This window comes from Peromyscus californicus, unplaced genomic scaffold (assembly GCF_007827085.1).
Source record: "Peromyscus californicus insignis strain IS unplaced genomic scaffold, ASM782708v3 Scaffold_14__1_contigs__length_90479793_seg_2, whole genome shotgun sequence".
In the NCBI taxonomy this organism is placed as follows: domain Eukaryota; kingdom Metazoa; phylum Chordata; class Mammalia; order Rodentia; family Cricetidae; genus Peromyscus; species Peromyscus californicus.
In genome coordinates this window covers 44,319,141-44,333,401 of record NW_026294436.1, presented here as the reverse complement: position 1 = coordinate 44,333,401, position 14,261 = coordinate 44,319,141, and the positions used below count along the sequence as shown (strand labels likewise).

The following is a 14,261-nucleotide window of genomic DNA, read 5'->3' as shown; positions in this document are numbered from 1 at the left end:
AGGAGAAATTGTCAGCAGGAGTGGGGAAGAAGGGCTTCTTTAAGGAGACAGTGTTGGACTCTGGTTTTTAAAAATGTGTCCCGTCCCTCCACTGTGTGTCCTTTGTTTTCTCGGCCCCATTTTCCGGTGGCTTTCTTCACCTGCCCTGTGATCTTGCTGTGTTTACCCAGCATGTATCTAACAGCCTTTCTGGTCTCCGTATTTCATGTCCTCACCCCCCCCCCCCCACTTTCCTCCTCCCCTGTTCCATCCTCCCCTCCTGTGTCCCCCACTTCTCTCTCAGTCCTTCATTTTCCCAGATTCCTCCTCTCCTGCCTTCCCTCTTCCAGTTCACTCTTTGCCCCTTCTGCCTCCCTTCCTCCTCATCTTCCTCCCTTCCCTCCCCCTTGCTGTCCTCCCTCCCTCCCTTTCCTCTTTCCTCGGGCCCCCTCACTGCCTATCACCCTGTCTCCCCTCTTTCCTTCCCCATCTCCCCATCCCCTCTCCTTGCTCTCCTCCCTTTCCTTTCTTCCTCTTTCCCTGCTCTCCCTCTCTGCCCTACTCCTCCTTTATACAGCTCCAATTCCCTGCCTTCTAGATTTACCTGCAGACCAAGACACCGCTCCTCTTGCAAGAACTGTTTAAGAAATCCATATCCTCTCCCTTCATTCCTTGGGCATTTCAGAAATGGTATTCCTCCCCCAACTACCCCGTCAAAATAAAATGAATTCAGCCAGCTCCTGCTGTGTGTCCTTAAATTCATTCCCTCTAGCTTCGCTGGTTTGAAAGCCTGTACCCTAGAAGGGGCCTCCTGCATTTGCTGGCAACCCTGCCTGAGTCTGATCGCCACAGATAGTGCTTTGGAGTAAAAAAAAAAGGGGGGAAAAACCCTCTCGTTGGAGATTTCAAAACAGATTCTACCAGCTTTCAAATCTGTGCACTTTGCGGAGTGGCAGGGTTTGAGGGAGAGGGGTTGAAGACTTGGGGTGTGGGTGTCTCTCATAAACAAATAAGCAACAGAATTTATATATGTATAAATCTGGGCTTTCCCTTGGCATGTTTGGTGCCTGTCTCCCTGGCATCAAGGGTGGGTGCTGTGTAAGTCTGACCTCTCTCACACTTTTGCTCCGACTTGGGGTCTGAGTGTCGGTGTGTGTGTGTGTGTGTGTGTGTGTGTGTGTGTGTGTGTGTGTGTGTGTGTGTGCGTGTGTGATGGAATTGAGGAGGGGGTTGCTGTGTTTTTGATCCGATTCACTTGACAGATTATTTGAATCCAGCCCACCTTTCCGCACATGTCAAACAGATGGGATCATTGTTAAAAGCCTGGAGAGCCGGGCTGAGCGGTGGGTAAGGCAGGGAGGGGGAAGCAGGAGGGGCACCGAGGGAAAGAAGGGGGCACCTTCCAGGAGCTTTGTGTTTTCACACATTGGAGCTGACAGGAGACCTTCTTCTTTGTGGGTGGGGGCAAGTGTTTGGGGGCATGGGGCTGATGAGGGGGGATGGAAAGGGAGAGAGGTGGGGTGTTGGTGGGCAGGGTTATGATGTCACAGCCAAAGTTACAACAGGAGGAAAACACAGAAATGGTTCAACATTTTTTTTTAAACTTTGGACTGCCAAGAGCTGAAGGAGAGTGGTGAGCAAAGGAATGAAGAGGAGAGAAACTGAACGGGAGGCTTGAGTTTTGTGTTGCCTCTTGAAACCTTATGAATGGATTACCAGCAGCTGAGAGCCAGGAGAGTCCTATAGGGGATGCAAGATCACCCACACACTCAAAGGGGGAGAAAAGCAGGCGGAACCCTCCCATGGTGTGCTATCCTCCTTCCTGAAATGAATGGTAGGAGATGTTTTTCTGAGGGTCCTTGGGGTGGCAAGGGGGTAAGGGGGGGGGTGACTTCTTTTCTTCCCTGATTATCTTCTTTTTCTCTTAAGCTAAGCCACCTCTTCCTGATATTCTCTCTCCCTCCCTCCCTCTCCCCCCTCCCTCTTTCTCTGTCTCTGTCTCTTTTTCCTCCTTGGCTCCCTGGCTCCCTCCCTCCTCCTCTCCTCTGCTTTTCTGGCTTTCTCCATGCCCGCCCCCAGTCTCAATTTCTATTCTTGATCTGCTTCAAGGGGGGAAAACTGAGTCAGAAAAGTGAAGGGAGCTAGGGAAGGGGTAAAAGAGAAGGGACAGTCAGTGGAGGACCGAGGGGTATCAGCTCAGCAACATCCACGTGCCTGCACTGAGAGCTTCCTTGGGGACTTGCTTTGAGGCTCTAGTCCATGCTACATGGGGAAGCAGGGTGCACGTGGGATGGGGTGCACAGGACACAACATCTTTAAAGCAGCTAGGTCAGGGCTCAGCTGGAGTAAAGGAGTTCAGAAAGATAAGGAGACCCAGGGTGAAGGAAGCACCATGGTCTTACTCCAGAGCATGTGGGCTGTGTGATTTAGATATGAGCAACAGAAGCAGTGATTTTAAAAGTGTAAGTGATTTTTCTTATTGCTTGAAAGAAGAATTCAATGCATATTTGTACCTATTTTATACTACCTGTGGCCCAGCATGCCTCTGTCTGGATTTCAGAACTGTTCTCTGCATGTGTCCATGTGTCTGTCCGTGTGTTCTATGTACATGCATGTTCCTGCAAGGGATGGAAACCCCACGAGAAAGCTGGCATCTAATACCTAGGCAAACAGTGCAGAGGTTAAACTCACAGTACTCACTTCCCCATCTTGCCCATTCATTTCAAATCAATTAAAAATTAGCTGCCTCAGTTTAGCTGTTCATTTGTGTAAATTACTTATTTTGAGCACCTCATTTGTTTATTTGTTCACTCAACATATGGTGACTTTTACTAACTTTAGGCTGAGAAACTTCTGAGAGAAAAAAAGACTGTCTCTATGCTAGGAGTACATGGCATTTCCATTTAATGCTTCTCAAGGCAGGGTAATTGATTTCTCCTTTCCTCCAGTGTCCAATAGGAAGTGAATTTTGGTATTGTCCTTTTAAATCTGAAATGATAGGGTAAAATAAGAAAAAAATATAGGAGGCTTGTGATAAATCAAAAGAAAGAAATGTGAACAGTCCCCAAAAGACTAGTGTGTGTTTATTGACCAGGTCCATTCAAAGTGTGTGTGTGTGTGTGTGTGTGTGTGTGTGTGTGTGTGTGTGTGTGAGAGAGAGAGAGAGAGAGAGAGAGAGAGAGAGAGAGAGAGAGAGAGAGAGAAGAAAGAGAGAGAAGCTACACATAGAAAGGCACGCTCCCAAACAGTATTGATTGTTTTCTATTGATTGTGTAGGCTGCAGCTGCTGAGAGAGAAAGCCAGAGATGTTTACTAGGGAAACCAAGAGGAGCATCTGTCCCCTGTGCCTCAGAGAGGTGGGGGTGGGGGAGGCTCAGGAGGAAGGAGGGGACAGGGAGTAGGTGGAGTGATGCACCAAACTTATTAGCTTTGACATCATCATTGTCTTTAAATTCAAACAAAAAAAAAAAACCCAGGGAGATAATTACAGGCAGAGAGAGAGGGAGAGAGGGAGAGAAGGGGAGCAGGAGAGACCGGAGGGAACGGGTCCCTTGACATATATGTGGTTTATGCTGCTCTTTTTATCCATCTTTCCAGAGACCCACCAGGCTCCCAGAAGGTGAAATCAAGGGCTCCCAGTCTCATTTGGTCAAGAGAGCAGCAGACTGGCAGCTAGAGAACTTTACAGAGACTTGCAGCATACCAACAAGTTGGACGGGATAAAAAACTCTCTTCAATAGTCAACAACCCTGAGCGCCACGCTGAGGGAGCGCTCACCTACTCAGGCAGACTGGAAGCTGTATGGACACCTGGCTGAGGACCTCTGAAGAGTGGAAGTTAAGTACCAGCATAGATTTTTATGCCCCCAGACTTTATTGCATTTTTAGATAACAAGAATCAAATTGTGTCTCAGTCTAAAAGTTTTTTTTTTTCCCCTAGCAATTTGCTTTAAGTTGAACATATTTTGGGCGATGGGCTCTAAAAGGGGAATCTGACTCTTAGGGAAGAAAGAAGAGGCAGAGGAGAACATTAGCGAATAAGATTATTTTGAATGACCAGCTAGGGTGCTGTGTTTTGGAGAGAATTTGGCTTACGTCATACATACTCTTCTAGTATCAGTGAGGAGAGGAGTTCCTGAAGGAAGAAAAGGAAACCTGAGGTCTCTGGGAGGAAATTCAAAGTAAGAACAGTTAACTTCATTCTGAAGGACTGAAATCAAGCAAGAAGAGAGGTCAGGGGAGAAGGCTGAGAGAAGCCCTGCAGCAGGAGGAATAGAAGCTACAGGGAGCTGGCTGAATTTCTATGACAGGTAGCCAGGTGGGACATATTCTTGGGGCTCCTTGAAAAAGTTTCGTTTGTGAATCAGTTTCCCTGGTGATTTCAAATCCACTGCTGTTTTTTTTTTTGTTTGTTTGTTTTTGTTTTTGTTTTCGTTTTCCTCTTCTCCCCATCATTCTTGTGTGGTATCCAGAAGCTGACCTCTGGTTCTGAGGAGCAAGTTGAGGGAGGTATGATGTGCTGGAAGGTCCTGAGAGTCAGCCTGGTGGTCCTGGCTGGGTGGGCATTCAGTACCACCAACTCGGAGCTGGGCTGGACACGCAAGAAATTTCTGGCCCAGAGGGGACAACTGACCCAGGTGCTGTTGGAAGGGGAACGTTGTTGGCTGGGGACCAAGATTCGAAGACCCAGAACTGCTCCTCAGCATCATCTCTTTGGGGTCTACCCAAGCCGACCCGGAAGCTACCCGAGGCCCTATGCTGTGGCGAAGAAGCGAACCCAGAATGCAGGATGGAGTCCTCCAGGCATGGAGAGACAGGCTCCGAGTATGGTTCTGCGAGACCTGCCGGAGAAGCCAGCAGGAGTGAGGAGGGAGCCTGAGCAGCCAGCTGCCCTGTGGGTAGGGGATGGTCCTATTGGGCAATCAGAGCTGCTGAGAGATGATGACACTTATGTTGGCAACGGAGGATCCAAGGAGGCGCTAGGTGAGTCTGTGACTCGGGAAAGCTCAGAAACGGCTGCCTCCACCATCACCACCTTTGCATACCAGAAAAGACCCACAGCAGAGACCCAGAGGAAGGGCCAGGCCAGGTCTAGGCTTCCTCGCCAAGTGCTGAAGAGGCAGGCAGAAGATGTGACCAGAGACTCCCAGAATGCCCCTCTAGATTTCCAGCTCTGGCCTAAGAACTCCCTTAAGCACGGAGATAGTGACAGTCCATTGGAGGGCACCATCCAAAATGGTGGAGGGGGCTCTGCCTGGGGCGCAGAGACCTTTAACCTCCAAGGAAGATTGCCTGTACTGTACTTCTCTGGGAAGAGGGAGCGGCTGCTGCTGCGTCCAGAAGTGCTGGCTGAGAGTCCCAGGGAGGCGTTCACTGTGGAAGCCTGGGTGAGACCAGAGGGAGGACAGAGCAACCCAGCCATCATCGCAGGTAATGTCCCACTCTACTCCTGGGCTTTCTCAGGTCCCGGGGGTGTGTGGCCAGCTCCATTTCAGTTGTGGGTAGACACAGAGAACGAAAAAGGGGTACAGAATAAAGCAGAAAAGCTAGGAAGGCTTGGCCAGAGGGGATGTGTGGGTGTGGGGCTTGTTTCTCAGAGCCGAAGTACCGCAGCAGGCACCATCAAAGGAAAGATGACTCCTACCCACAACATCATTACTGCTATCGATCTCTTGGAGTTCTATACATTGTGCTTGCACTTAGGAGACCTCAGCTTAGCTCTTTTCCCTTGTTAAAGGGAACGGACTTGGATTCTTTGCCAAGGAGGAAGGGGAGTCACAGCCTGCTTCTCACAGTCTAGCCTGGGATACCCAGGCACCTCTGGAAGCTGATGGGAGTGCAAGGATGGTAGCAGTGAGTAATGCCCAGTTGGGTCCAAACAGCAAGGGAACAAGGCTGCTGCCCTGGAACTAGGAAGAAAGGTAGCATCTGTTCCACATCCTAGGGTCCCCTTCACTTCACCCCAACAGATCTCCTGGAAAAGATGGGCACTTACAGGCCAGGGTCCTCACTTCCAGCCCTGGCTGTTGTGAAGACCTAACTATAAAAGCTTATTTACCATGTCCAACTCTATAATATTAACTAGCGGCACTGGCTTGGGCTTGTTACCTGTGTTTATTTTGATTACTAGAGAAACACCTAGAAAAACAAAGAAAAGAGATGCGTTTGGAGTCGTGTCCCTCCCCCTTTCTTATCTGGAGAGGTTGATTTCTGGCAAGGGGTGAGGAAGGGATTTGACTGTATCTTTTATCTTTTGCTATCTTGTTATTCTTTTAGGCACTCCACCAAGGAAGAGTGTGAAAAATAAGCATAAAGGATAATAATATGTGTGCATGAGAGTGTCACAGTGAGAGCAGTTAGTGCCTACCCTAGATAAAAACTAATCAAATGCTTATCAGAAAAAAAAAAAAAAGAATGGCACCAATTTGGATTAGTCAACCCCCCTTTCATGTCTGTTGGTCCCATTCCATTGATGGAGAAACTGAGGCATGGAGAGTCATGTCAGGGATAGGCTAGGGGAAAAAATGCCAGAATTACTGAATCACTTGCTAACTCCTCAAACAAGACAAAACAAAACAACAAACAAACAAACAAACAAACAAACAAACAAAACCCACTCAGGTTGCCGAGTGCCTCCAAATGAGTTGCAGACTAGGCAAAAAAAAAAAAAAAAAAAAAAAAAAAAAAATCTGGAGGGAAGGAGCCTCCTCCAGTGGGGTGTCGTGGAACATCCTTGTGGACACTCTGTCTCCCCCTCTTTGGCTGCGATTTCTTATTTGGAATCTGGGATTCCCAGACACTGAGCACTCTCCAGTCATGTGGCTTTGCTTTATTTTAGTTTTGGGTGGGAGAGGGGGTGAGAGAAGGGGCCAGGCTGTAAGCTAGGTGGGGGCAGAGAGAGAATAGAAGGAAATCCTTATTCTGGGGCCAAAATGGAAGAAATAATGAGATGATTATCTGATCGGAGCTGGCAGCTTCACAGTTTCCCCCAGATGACATCTTCTTGCTGCCTAGTCTGGCTTCCTAGTGCCCATCTGCCAGGGAGACTGCATGCTTGCAGTCTAGATTGAGGCCCATGGCTCTGACTAGGCTTCCTTCTGCAGTAGAAACATAGAGACCTGGGATCAGTTCCCTGGCTGTGAAGAGTGAGAGAATCCAAAAGGAATATATGTGGGAGGCTCGGGGGGGGGGGGGGACGACGGACTATTGCTTGGGGTTATTAAAGTCCAATCCTGAAAAACAGGAACATGGCACCTGACCTCCGCAGTTTCCTTTCTAGTCCTGTCTCACACTCTTCAAGGAGAGTGATGTCATGATTAGACTACAGTTCCAGAATCCTTTGCCTCACCTCTGGCACACTTATCCTCATCTCCATGTGCCTCCCTGCCCTGCCTGTCTATCACCAGTGACTGTCTCCATACTGCCACAGTACACATTCAGATTCTTCCAGAGCCCATTGGAACCCTCTTAGCCTCTCAAAGCATGAAGAATTGGGGAGGAAATCTTCAGTAATTTAGCTTCTAAGATTTCTTTTTCCTCAAATCTAAGTGGCTCCTGTGGTGTTCTGGGACTTCCCTTTTTAGGTCTGCTTCTAAAAGGTGGAGGGTAGAGGACAACCAGGACTGTCTTTCCTGTGTTCCATCCTCTGTCTTTCTTCAGACTTGTGCATGGTCCAAATTATCAAGGGATGATTTAGGGTAAAAGCCTGTGGGAGGCAGGGGCTGATAATAAGGGCTCTATTCTCTGATCTTAGCAAGTGGCCTGCTGAGAACTTAGCATCTATGCCTCCCCCATTGTCTTAGCTGCTGTTATTTCACTAAGGACCATGAGGTTACCAAGTCAAATTGTCAGTAATAAGAGCCTCTACTTTTTAATGAGTTCACTCACATCTCTCAACAACCCATCTTCCTTTTTCCCACTGGCATGAGCCCTCCAGCTGGTCACTATTTGGTCCTGGTGTGGTGGAACTTGAGTTACACAGAATGACAATGTAGAATTAAGTTGCTGGGAGATGCACACAATCCTGTAGCTTCACTTCTGCTGTTCCTCTGAGGGTGGGCCAACATGCTGCAAGACTTGGCTCTCACTCTGCCAACAGCTTTCAGACCTCCTCAGGTTCCGCCTGTTTAACTCAAACCAGCTTCTAAGTCCTCTACCTACCATGCTTGGGGTATTTTCTCCTCAGCAGAGACCTCACATAATTACTCAACACCAGTCACTGCATAAGAAGCCCCTACCCACAGTTGTGGAGCCTTGGGGAATCGTTCCATCACAGGGCACTAGGTGGCAGTGTTGTCTCATGCACCGGAGTCCCGGAAGCCACAAAGTGGGGAATGTCTCTCATTTCCTTGAGGGCTGTCCTGTCCCAGCCTCTGGGCTGTAATTTAATCACCTTCTCCCAAAATGTTGTTGGTAGGCATCCCTCGGGGTCCACTTCATATAAGTCTTTTTTTGTGTGTGTGTGGAAAGGCCTGTCTGGAATAGCTTAAGCAGCTTTTTGAGAGTAGTGACTAACTTGTAGTTCTAGCAAGAAGTGAAGAAAACAAAATCAGCTAGAATTACCTTCTCCCGGCCCTCTGAGTTCCCGCATTCTTCTGAAATAAGTCAGACTCCAGAATGAGCTGCAAGAATGCTTTTCTTGAGGGTTGAGGGCATGCAGAGCGTGCAACCGTCACGTGTTGAGGACACCCCTCACCCCCCACCCCCCATCCTCTGGGCTTTCTGAAAGGTAGACCTTTTGAAGTTGCCTATTTCCCACAGCTGGAGCTGACCTGGAGCATCAGAGAGCAGACTGCTCCATGGTGGGGTTCTTCACAAAGGTAGCCAGTTAAAGGTCTGGCACATTGAGGCTATGGGCAAGCTCGGAGTAGCCTGAGGTTAGGAGCCCATTAGGCTGGGCCATTAAAATTTAGTGGTTGAATAAGCCATCTTCTGTCCTTTTCTAGTGTGGATTCCTTAAGGTCCAGTGCCTAACTCTGAAGCCATCTGAGCCTTCACTACCTCTTCAACTTCCTTTCCTCTCCTTCAACCCTAACATACACAAAAGAGAACATTTTAATAGGGACCTGCACACCCATAATTGATTTCAAATGATCCCTGAAGTCGTCCAGCTGAGTAACCACCTGCAGCTCTGAGCTACAGGACACTGAGTCATTGAGTCCATGGTAGGTTGGAGCCCAAGCCCAGAATTCTTAATCCAACAAATATTTATTGAGTGCCTTGCCATGCAATGTGTGGCAAGTCATTGAGGGGAATACACAGATGTCTGAAAAACTGTCCTTGACATGAAGGCAAGTTTTGGTCCTCTGAGTGTCCAAGATTTGCAACATGTCCCAGTGTAGAGCCTGGGGACAGATAGACTTGGAATTGAATCTTTCTTTGACATGCAACGGCAGCTTTTTTTTTTTCCTCTCTGAGCTATGCTTTTCTCAAATTGAAAATCAAAGGAAAAGTATGATTACATATATATGATTCCATTTCAAATAAAGTTGGAAAAAACTCTCAAACAAAAGGCAAATAAGGAGACACCCTGAAGAGTTAAGCGTTTTAAATAAGTCATGTAGATAAACTGCTGGACACAAGACTTGGCTGTGGGACTTGTATACTCACCAGTGACATGAAAGGTATTTAGCAGGAGACATGCAAATTAAATTAATTTCTAATTTAATTCTAATTTTTCCTTAGCAGAGATACTAACATGAATTCCTCATGAATTTAATTTGATAATCTATAAAACAGGAATGGCTGTAGCTTTTTTTTTCTTCAAAATGTGATCTTAAGATAAAAATGGTAGACTTAAAAGCCCAACTGGATCCATTTATTTCATTAAAAAGTTTCATCTGATCTTTCAATTTGAGCGGCACTATTTCAGATCAATTGGGCAATGGTGCTAAAAACATTTATTTTATTTTTCTGAGCCATAAACCTTATTGAATATCTCATGAGATCTGTGCTTACTTCATAGAAAAATGTACATACTTATCTGGGTTTCCTGACAGCCAGACACTACCGACATTGGGTCACTGTTCAGAACCTCTTGCTAGCTTTTCTGTGTGAGTAACGTGTATAGAATGAGGTTTTAGGGTAAAGAGTTCTTGATCATAGGGAATGCAAAGCTTTGCAGAAGGCATGGGGGCAGAGATGGGAAGAGTCCAAGGAGGCCACCTTGATTCTGCAGACTCACACAGGGAAGGAGCAGCGTCTGTACCTTTCCCAGAGCTCCCCTGCAGACAGGGGTCTCTGTTACACCCTTTGATTGCATCCCTACAGGCAGTAATGGTCAAGTCAGGTGTTTGTCCTCCTCAGACCCTGGGGAGTCATCCTGCTCCTCTCACATCCAACTTCTGGATTAGAACTCAAATTTCCAGTAAAGTTGTCATGACCCTGTTTCTGGCACAGAGTCATTCATGTGAGGGCCCGCAATGTCTCCTGGGGTACCCTGCCCTCTCTAGTGACAGGAAGATGCATGAATTGTTTGTAGGAAGGAAACATATGCCCTGATAGTTGTGACTTAACATCTTTGCATTGAAGTTTTCATTGTGAGATTTTTATGGCTCTCCTGGGGAGAAGCATGTGAATGCTTCTGGTTTGAGAGGTAAATCTGACCTGTCATGATCACCTTTTGACAGCCCACCCTGCTACCCTCGTCCCTAGAGCCTCCCTGGTGATCTGGGTGGAGTGGTTACTCCCCCTCCTTCTCTCCCTCTCTCCCCTTCTTTCTGTCTCATCTCCTTCTATAGACCCTCTTGCATGCTTTCCTGGACTGCACATTGCTTCTTGCCTTATTGGTCAGGCATGGATGTAGGCAGAAGTTTCTCTCTTGCCTATCTGTTCCCAAATACCCAGCAGCTGCTTCCCAAATAATTGACTCAGAGCTTAATATTACTTATAAATGCTTGACTGGCAGCTCAGGCTTATTACTAACTAGATCTTACACTTAAATTCATCCATGATTCTCATCTATGTTTGGTCATGTGGCTTGGTACCTTTTCTCATTTTGACATTCTTACCTTGATTTCTCTGCATCTGGCTGGTGACTCCTGACTCCACCCTTCCTCTCCCCAGAATTCTCCTAGTCTGGTTGCACAGCCTATACTTCCTGTCTGGCTACTGGCCAATCAGCATTTTATTAAACCAATTCAAGTGACAAATTGTTATGATGTACAAGAGCATTATCCCACAGCACATGGCTCTTATTTCTATCAATTGACCATCCCCTAGAAGCAATACGCATATCCAACTCATATTTGTCATTCCCAAATACCTACTGCAATGTCAGAATCACATAATTCTATAAATTATGTTTGTAGAACAAACTCGAAGTTTAGACAATTGGATTCCCATTGGACTGAGAAGAACTTTCTGGAACTGGAGGCTTTTTGTGGGGATTCAGGGCACTAGCTTTAAAGTTCTGCTGTTGCTGCCTACAGAGTATCTAGAGAGTATCTGAAGGAAATGGCTGAGTACAAGGTAGCCCACTTGCCTTCAATAGGAGCACTATGCCCCTCTTATCTGTCCTGCCCCATATGAGCAGAAGTTTGAATTACTTTAAGGGAGTTTAATCTATAACCCTAGAGCAAGGGCTGGCATCTTATGGCCTATGAGCCACATCATCTCCAAAATTGAAGCTGTTTTCATAAATGAAGTTTGATCAGGCACACCACACTCATTTGATTATGTGTTCTCTGTGGCTGCTTCCATGGTGAACGGCAGGGGTTAGCGGTTGTGACAGAGACTGTACAGCCCCAAAAGCCTAAAATATGTATGGTCAGGCCCTTCATCACCCAAGTGGGAAGTGTGCCAATAACTGCTCTAGAGCCTTGATTCTTGGACTTCAGTGTGCACAGAGGTCAGTTGAGATGCACCTAGAAGCAGATTTGAAGGGAGTATGTTTTGCAGGGATCCAACATGGTGAGTTCTTTGACCCAGGACTATGTTTGTAAGGAGACCACCCCTCCTCACTGAAGTGGCAAGGATAGGGAAGACTAGATCCTCACACAGTTGGTTCTGGTCCAGGTATCATCAAAGGCATTCCAGAACACTCTTAGATGGCTTCTTTCTTTCTTTTCTCCTTCCCCCAGGGTCAGGCTAACACCATAGGTCAGTGGCTCCCCCAGCCTTTTCTAGCTCCTTCTAGATTTTCTCTCAAAGTTGTTTTCATCTAACAAAATCTTTGCATATTTAACCCTGTTTTGGCATCTACTCTTATACTCTGCTATGCAAATGCAGAGTTGGATTTTGTTTATCTGGGGAAACTTGGGATTCTGCATGTCTAACAAGTTCCTTTAGTGTTGCTGCTGCTGTGAACTGTTAAAGGAAACTCCACATTGGTGAGAGTAGTGCATGGCAGACCTTTTCCGAGAAAGACCAGATGCTAAATATTTCAGACTTTGTAGGCCATACAGCTCATGATGCAACTCCTAAACTCTGTTGCTAGTAAGTGCACATCGCCACAGATGATGCACAACCACATTGGTAGGCTGTGTTCCAATAAAACTTTATCAAAGCAAGTGTCATGCTGGGCTTTGCTCCTCAGTAATTGTTTGCAGTGCTTTAGTGTAGAGGATTCTTCTGGAAGGCCATGCTTCGTCTATACTTCTTCTGGCCTTGTTTCCTTATTCCTCATGATCTGTGATAATTCATCACTTCTATTGTGTTCCACCTGGTAGGTAAACTCTGAGCAACAGGCTTATGGGGAACACTAAGCCACCCAGGAATCACAGGGCGTTAGATTCTGAAGCATCACAAAGGAGAGAAAGTAGGAAGATACAGTTCACAGTGCTCCCTTACAAATTCTCCTGGTTTTGTGCTAGCTGGGTGCTTGAACCCAGTCTGGTCAGGGCTCGGCATCTGACTTGCAACTAGACTTTGGAGTTGTCTCGCCATCTAGTGTAGTGTTGGAGGCACATGGAGTTCCTTTGAACATGACAGGGTGATCATGCCATCGCCTCACTCCTCCTGCTTTAATACCTGACATTTGCTATTGCCTTTCCTCTCTTCATTCCCCCAACCAGGGGAAAGGCTCCTGTAGGACCGTTTGATTTCAGACTCACAACACAGTGAGCGAGGCTTCTGAATTCAGGTGATATGGTGGGCTCTCAGTGCCTGTCCTCTGTGAGGTATGATCTCTCTCACTCCTCAAGGACAAGATGAAAACCCCAGAGGCCTTTGGGTATCCTTTCTAGCATGGAGCACAGGTTGCTAAGAGGGACAGAGACAGAGCTGTAAAGTAGGAATTACCTTTGGCAGAGCAAGCAAATTCAACCGTTTGCCTGGAGGCAGCCACATGTGTTACTTCCTCACCTCCTGCTTTCTACCTTCCTCACCTCCCTCCTTCTTCCTTATTCACATTTTCTTGTTCCTCTGGAGCTGGCCATCTGATTCATTCAGAATGTGTATGCCAGGAGGTCTGGCTCTCTCTCTTTCCTGTTTTAGTTCAGGCCTTGCAGAGGCCAAATAAACACCTTATTTGGCATTTATTAAGAAGCAGGCAACACCTTCATTTGGGTCCTGAGCCCATACACCCCGTATGTTCAGGAGCTTGAGTTCCTGATGTCACAAATAAGTACATAAATCTCAAGCTTCTGCCCTTGAGGACATGGAGTCAGGTTACTCTAGGGTCCCATCAGATTTGTTTCTGTTCACATCACACACACCCTCACTCTTGTACGTTCCAGAGAGCATATTTCCTTGCCAACTATGTGTCCCCCAAATAACAGCGTTCTTCCCTTCCTGTGTTTACTACCTGCTTTAAAATAATCTTACTTAAAAAGAAAGAAAACAGCCAGGAAATAAAACTCAGGGCAAACAAAAACAGTTTTCTCTATGACTCAGAAGTCACTGGCAGAGAAAAGTGGTTCTTCTCAAATATACAATATAGCAACTGGTAGGCAAAGCTTCCGAGCATTTTGAAGTTGAAGCATTGCCATGACAACCAGTTGGGACAGCAAGGACAGTAGTTGTGGATCATTGCTAGTTTGGAAGTCCAGCTGCCTGACCAGAGGTGGAGTCACAGAGCTTAAGCATCGGTCAGGCACTCCATCTTTTAGACACTAACTTAACGTTTTCCTTCTTTCATTCAAGTGTTTGTTGTACGTCCTGGGAAGGTTATGAAAGTAGTTTGGTATTATATATGTTCATTCTTTCATCTGTTCAACATTCATTGAACTTCTACTAGGTGAAGTATCAGACATTATGCCCTCTGTTAGAGAATTAAGACTAAGGGCTGTGCCTACAAGATGCTCACAGTCTGGTGGAAGGCTTCTTATAAATGATTATAACCTT

General features: G+C 46.6%; 1 protein-coding gene across 1 annotated transcript in view; it reads left to right on the top strand.

Moving 5' to 3' along the window:
* The first annotated feature begins 1,615 nt into the window (after nucleotides 1-1,615).
* The window catches only part of Pappa2 (pappalysin 2), a 253,241-nt gene continuing 240,595 nt past the window's right edge, over nucleotides 1,616-14,261 (top strand). Inside the window, exons 1-2 of the mRNA XM_052737329.1 lie at nucleotides 1,616-1,813; nucleotides 3,577-5,408. Of these exons, the coding sequence (XP_052593289.1) occupies nucleotides 4,490-5,408 (919 nt within the window). The 5' untranslated portion in view covers nucleotides 1,616-1,813; nucleotides 3,577-4,489. The remainder of the gene's footprint in view (nucleotides 1,814-3,576; nucleotides 5,409-14,261) is intronic.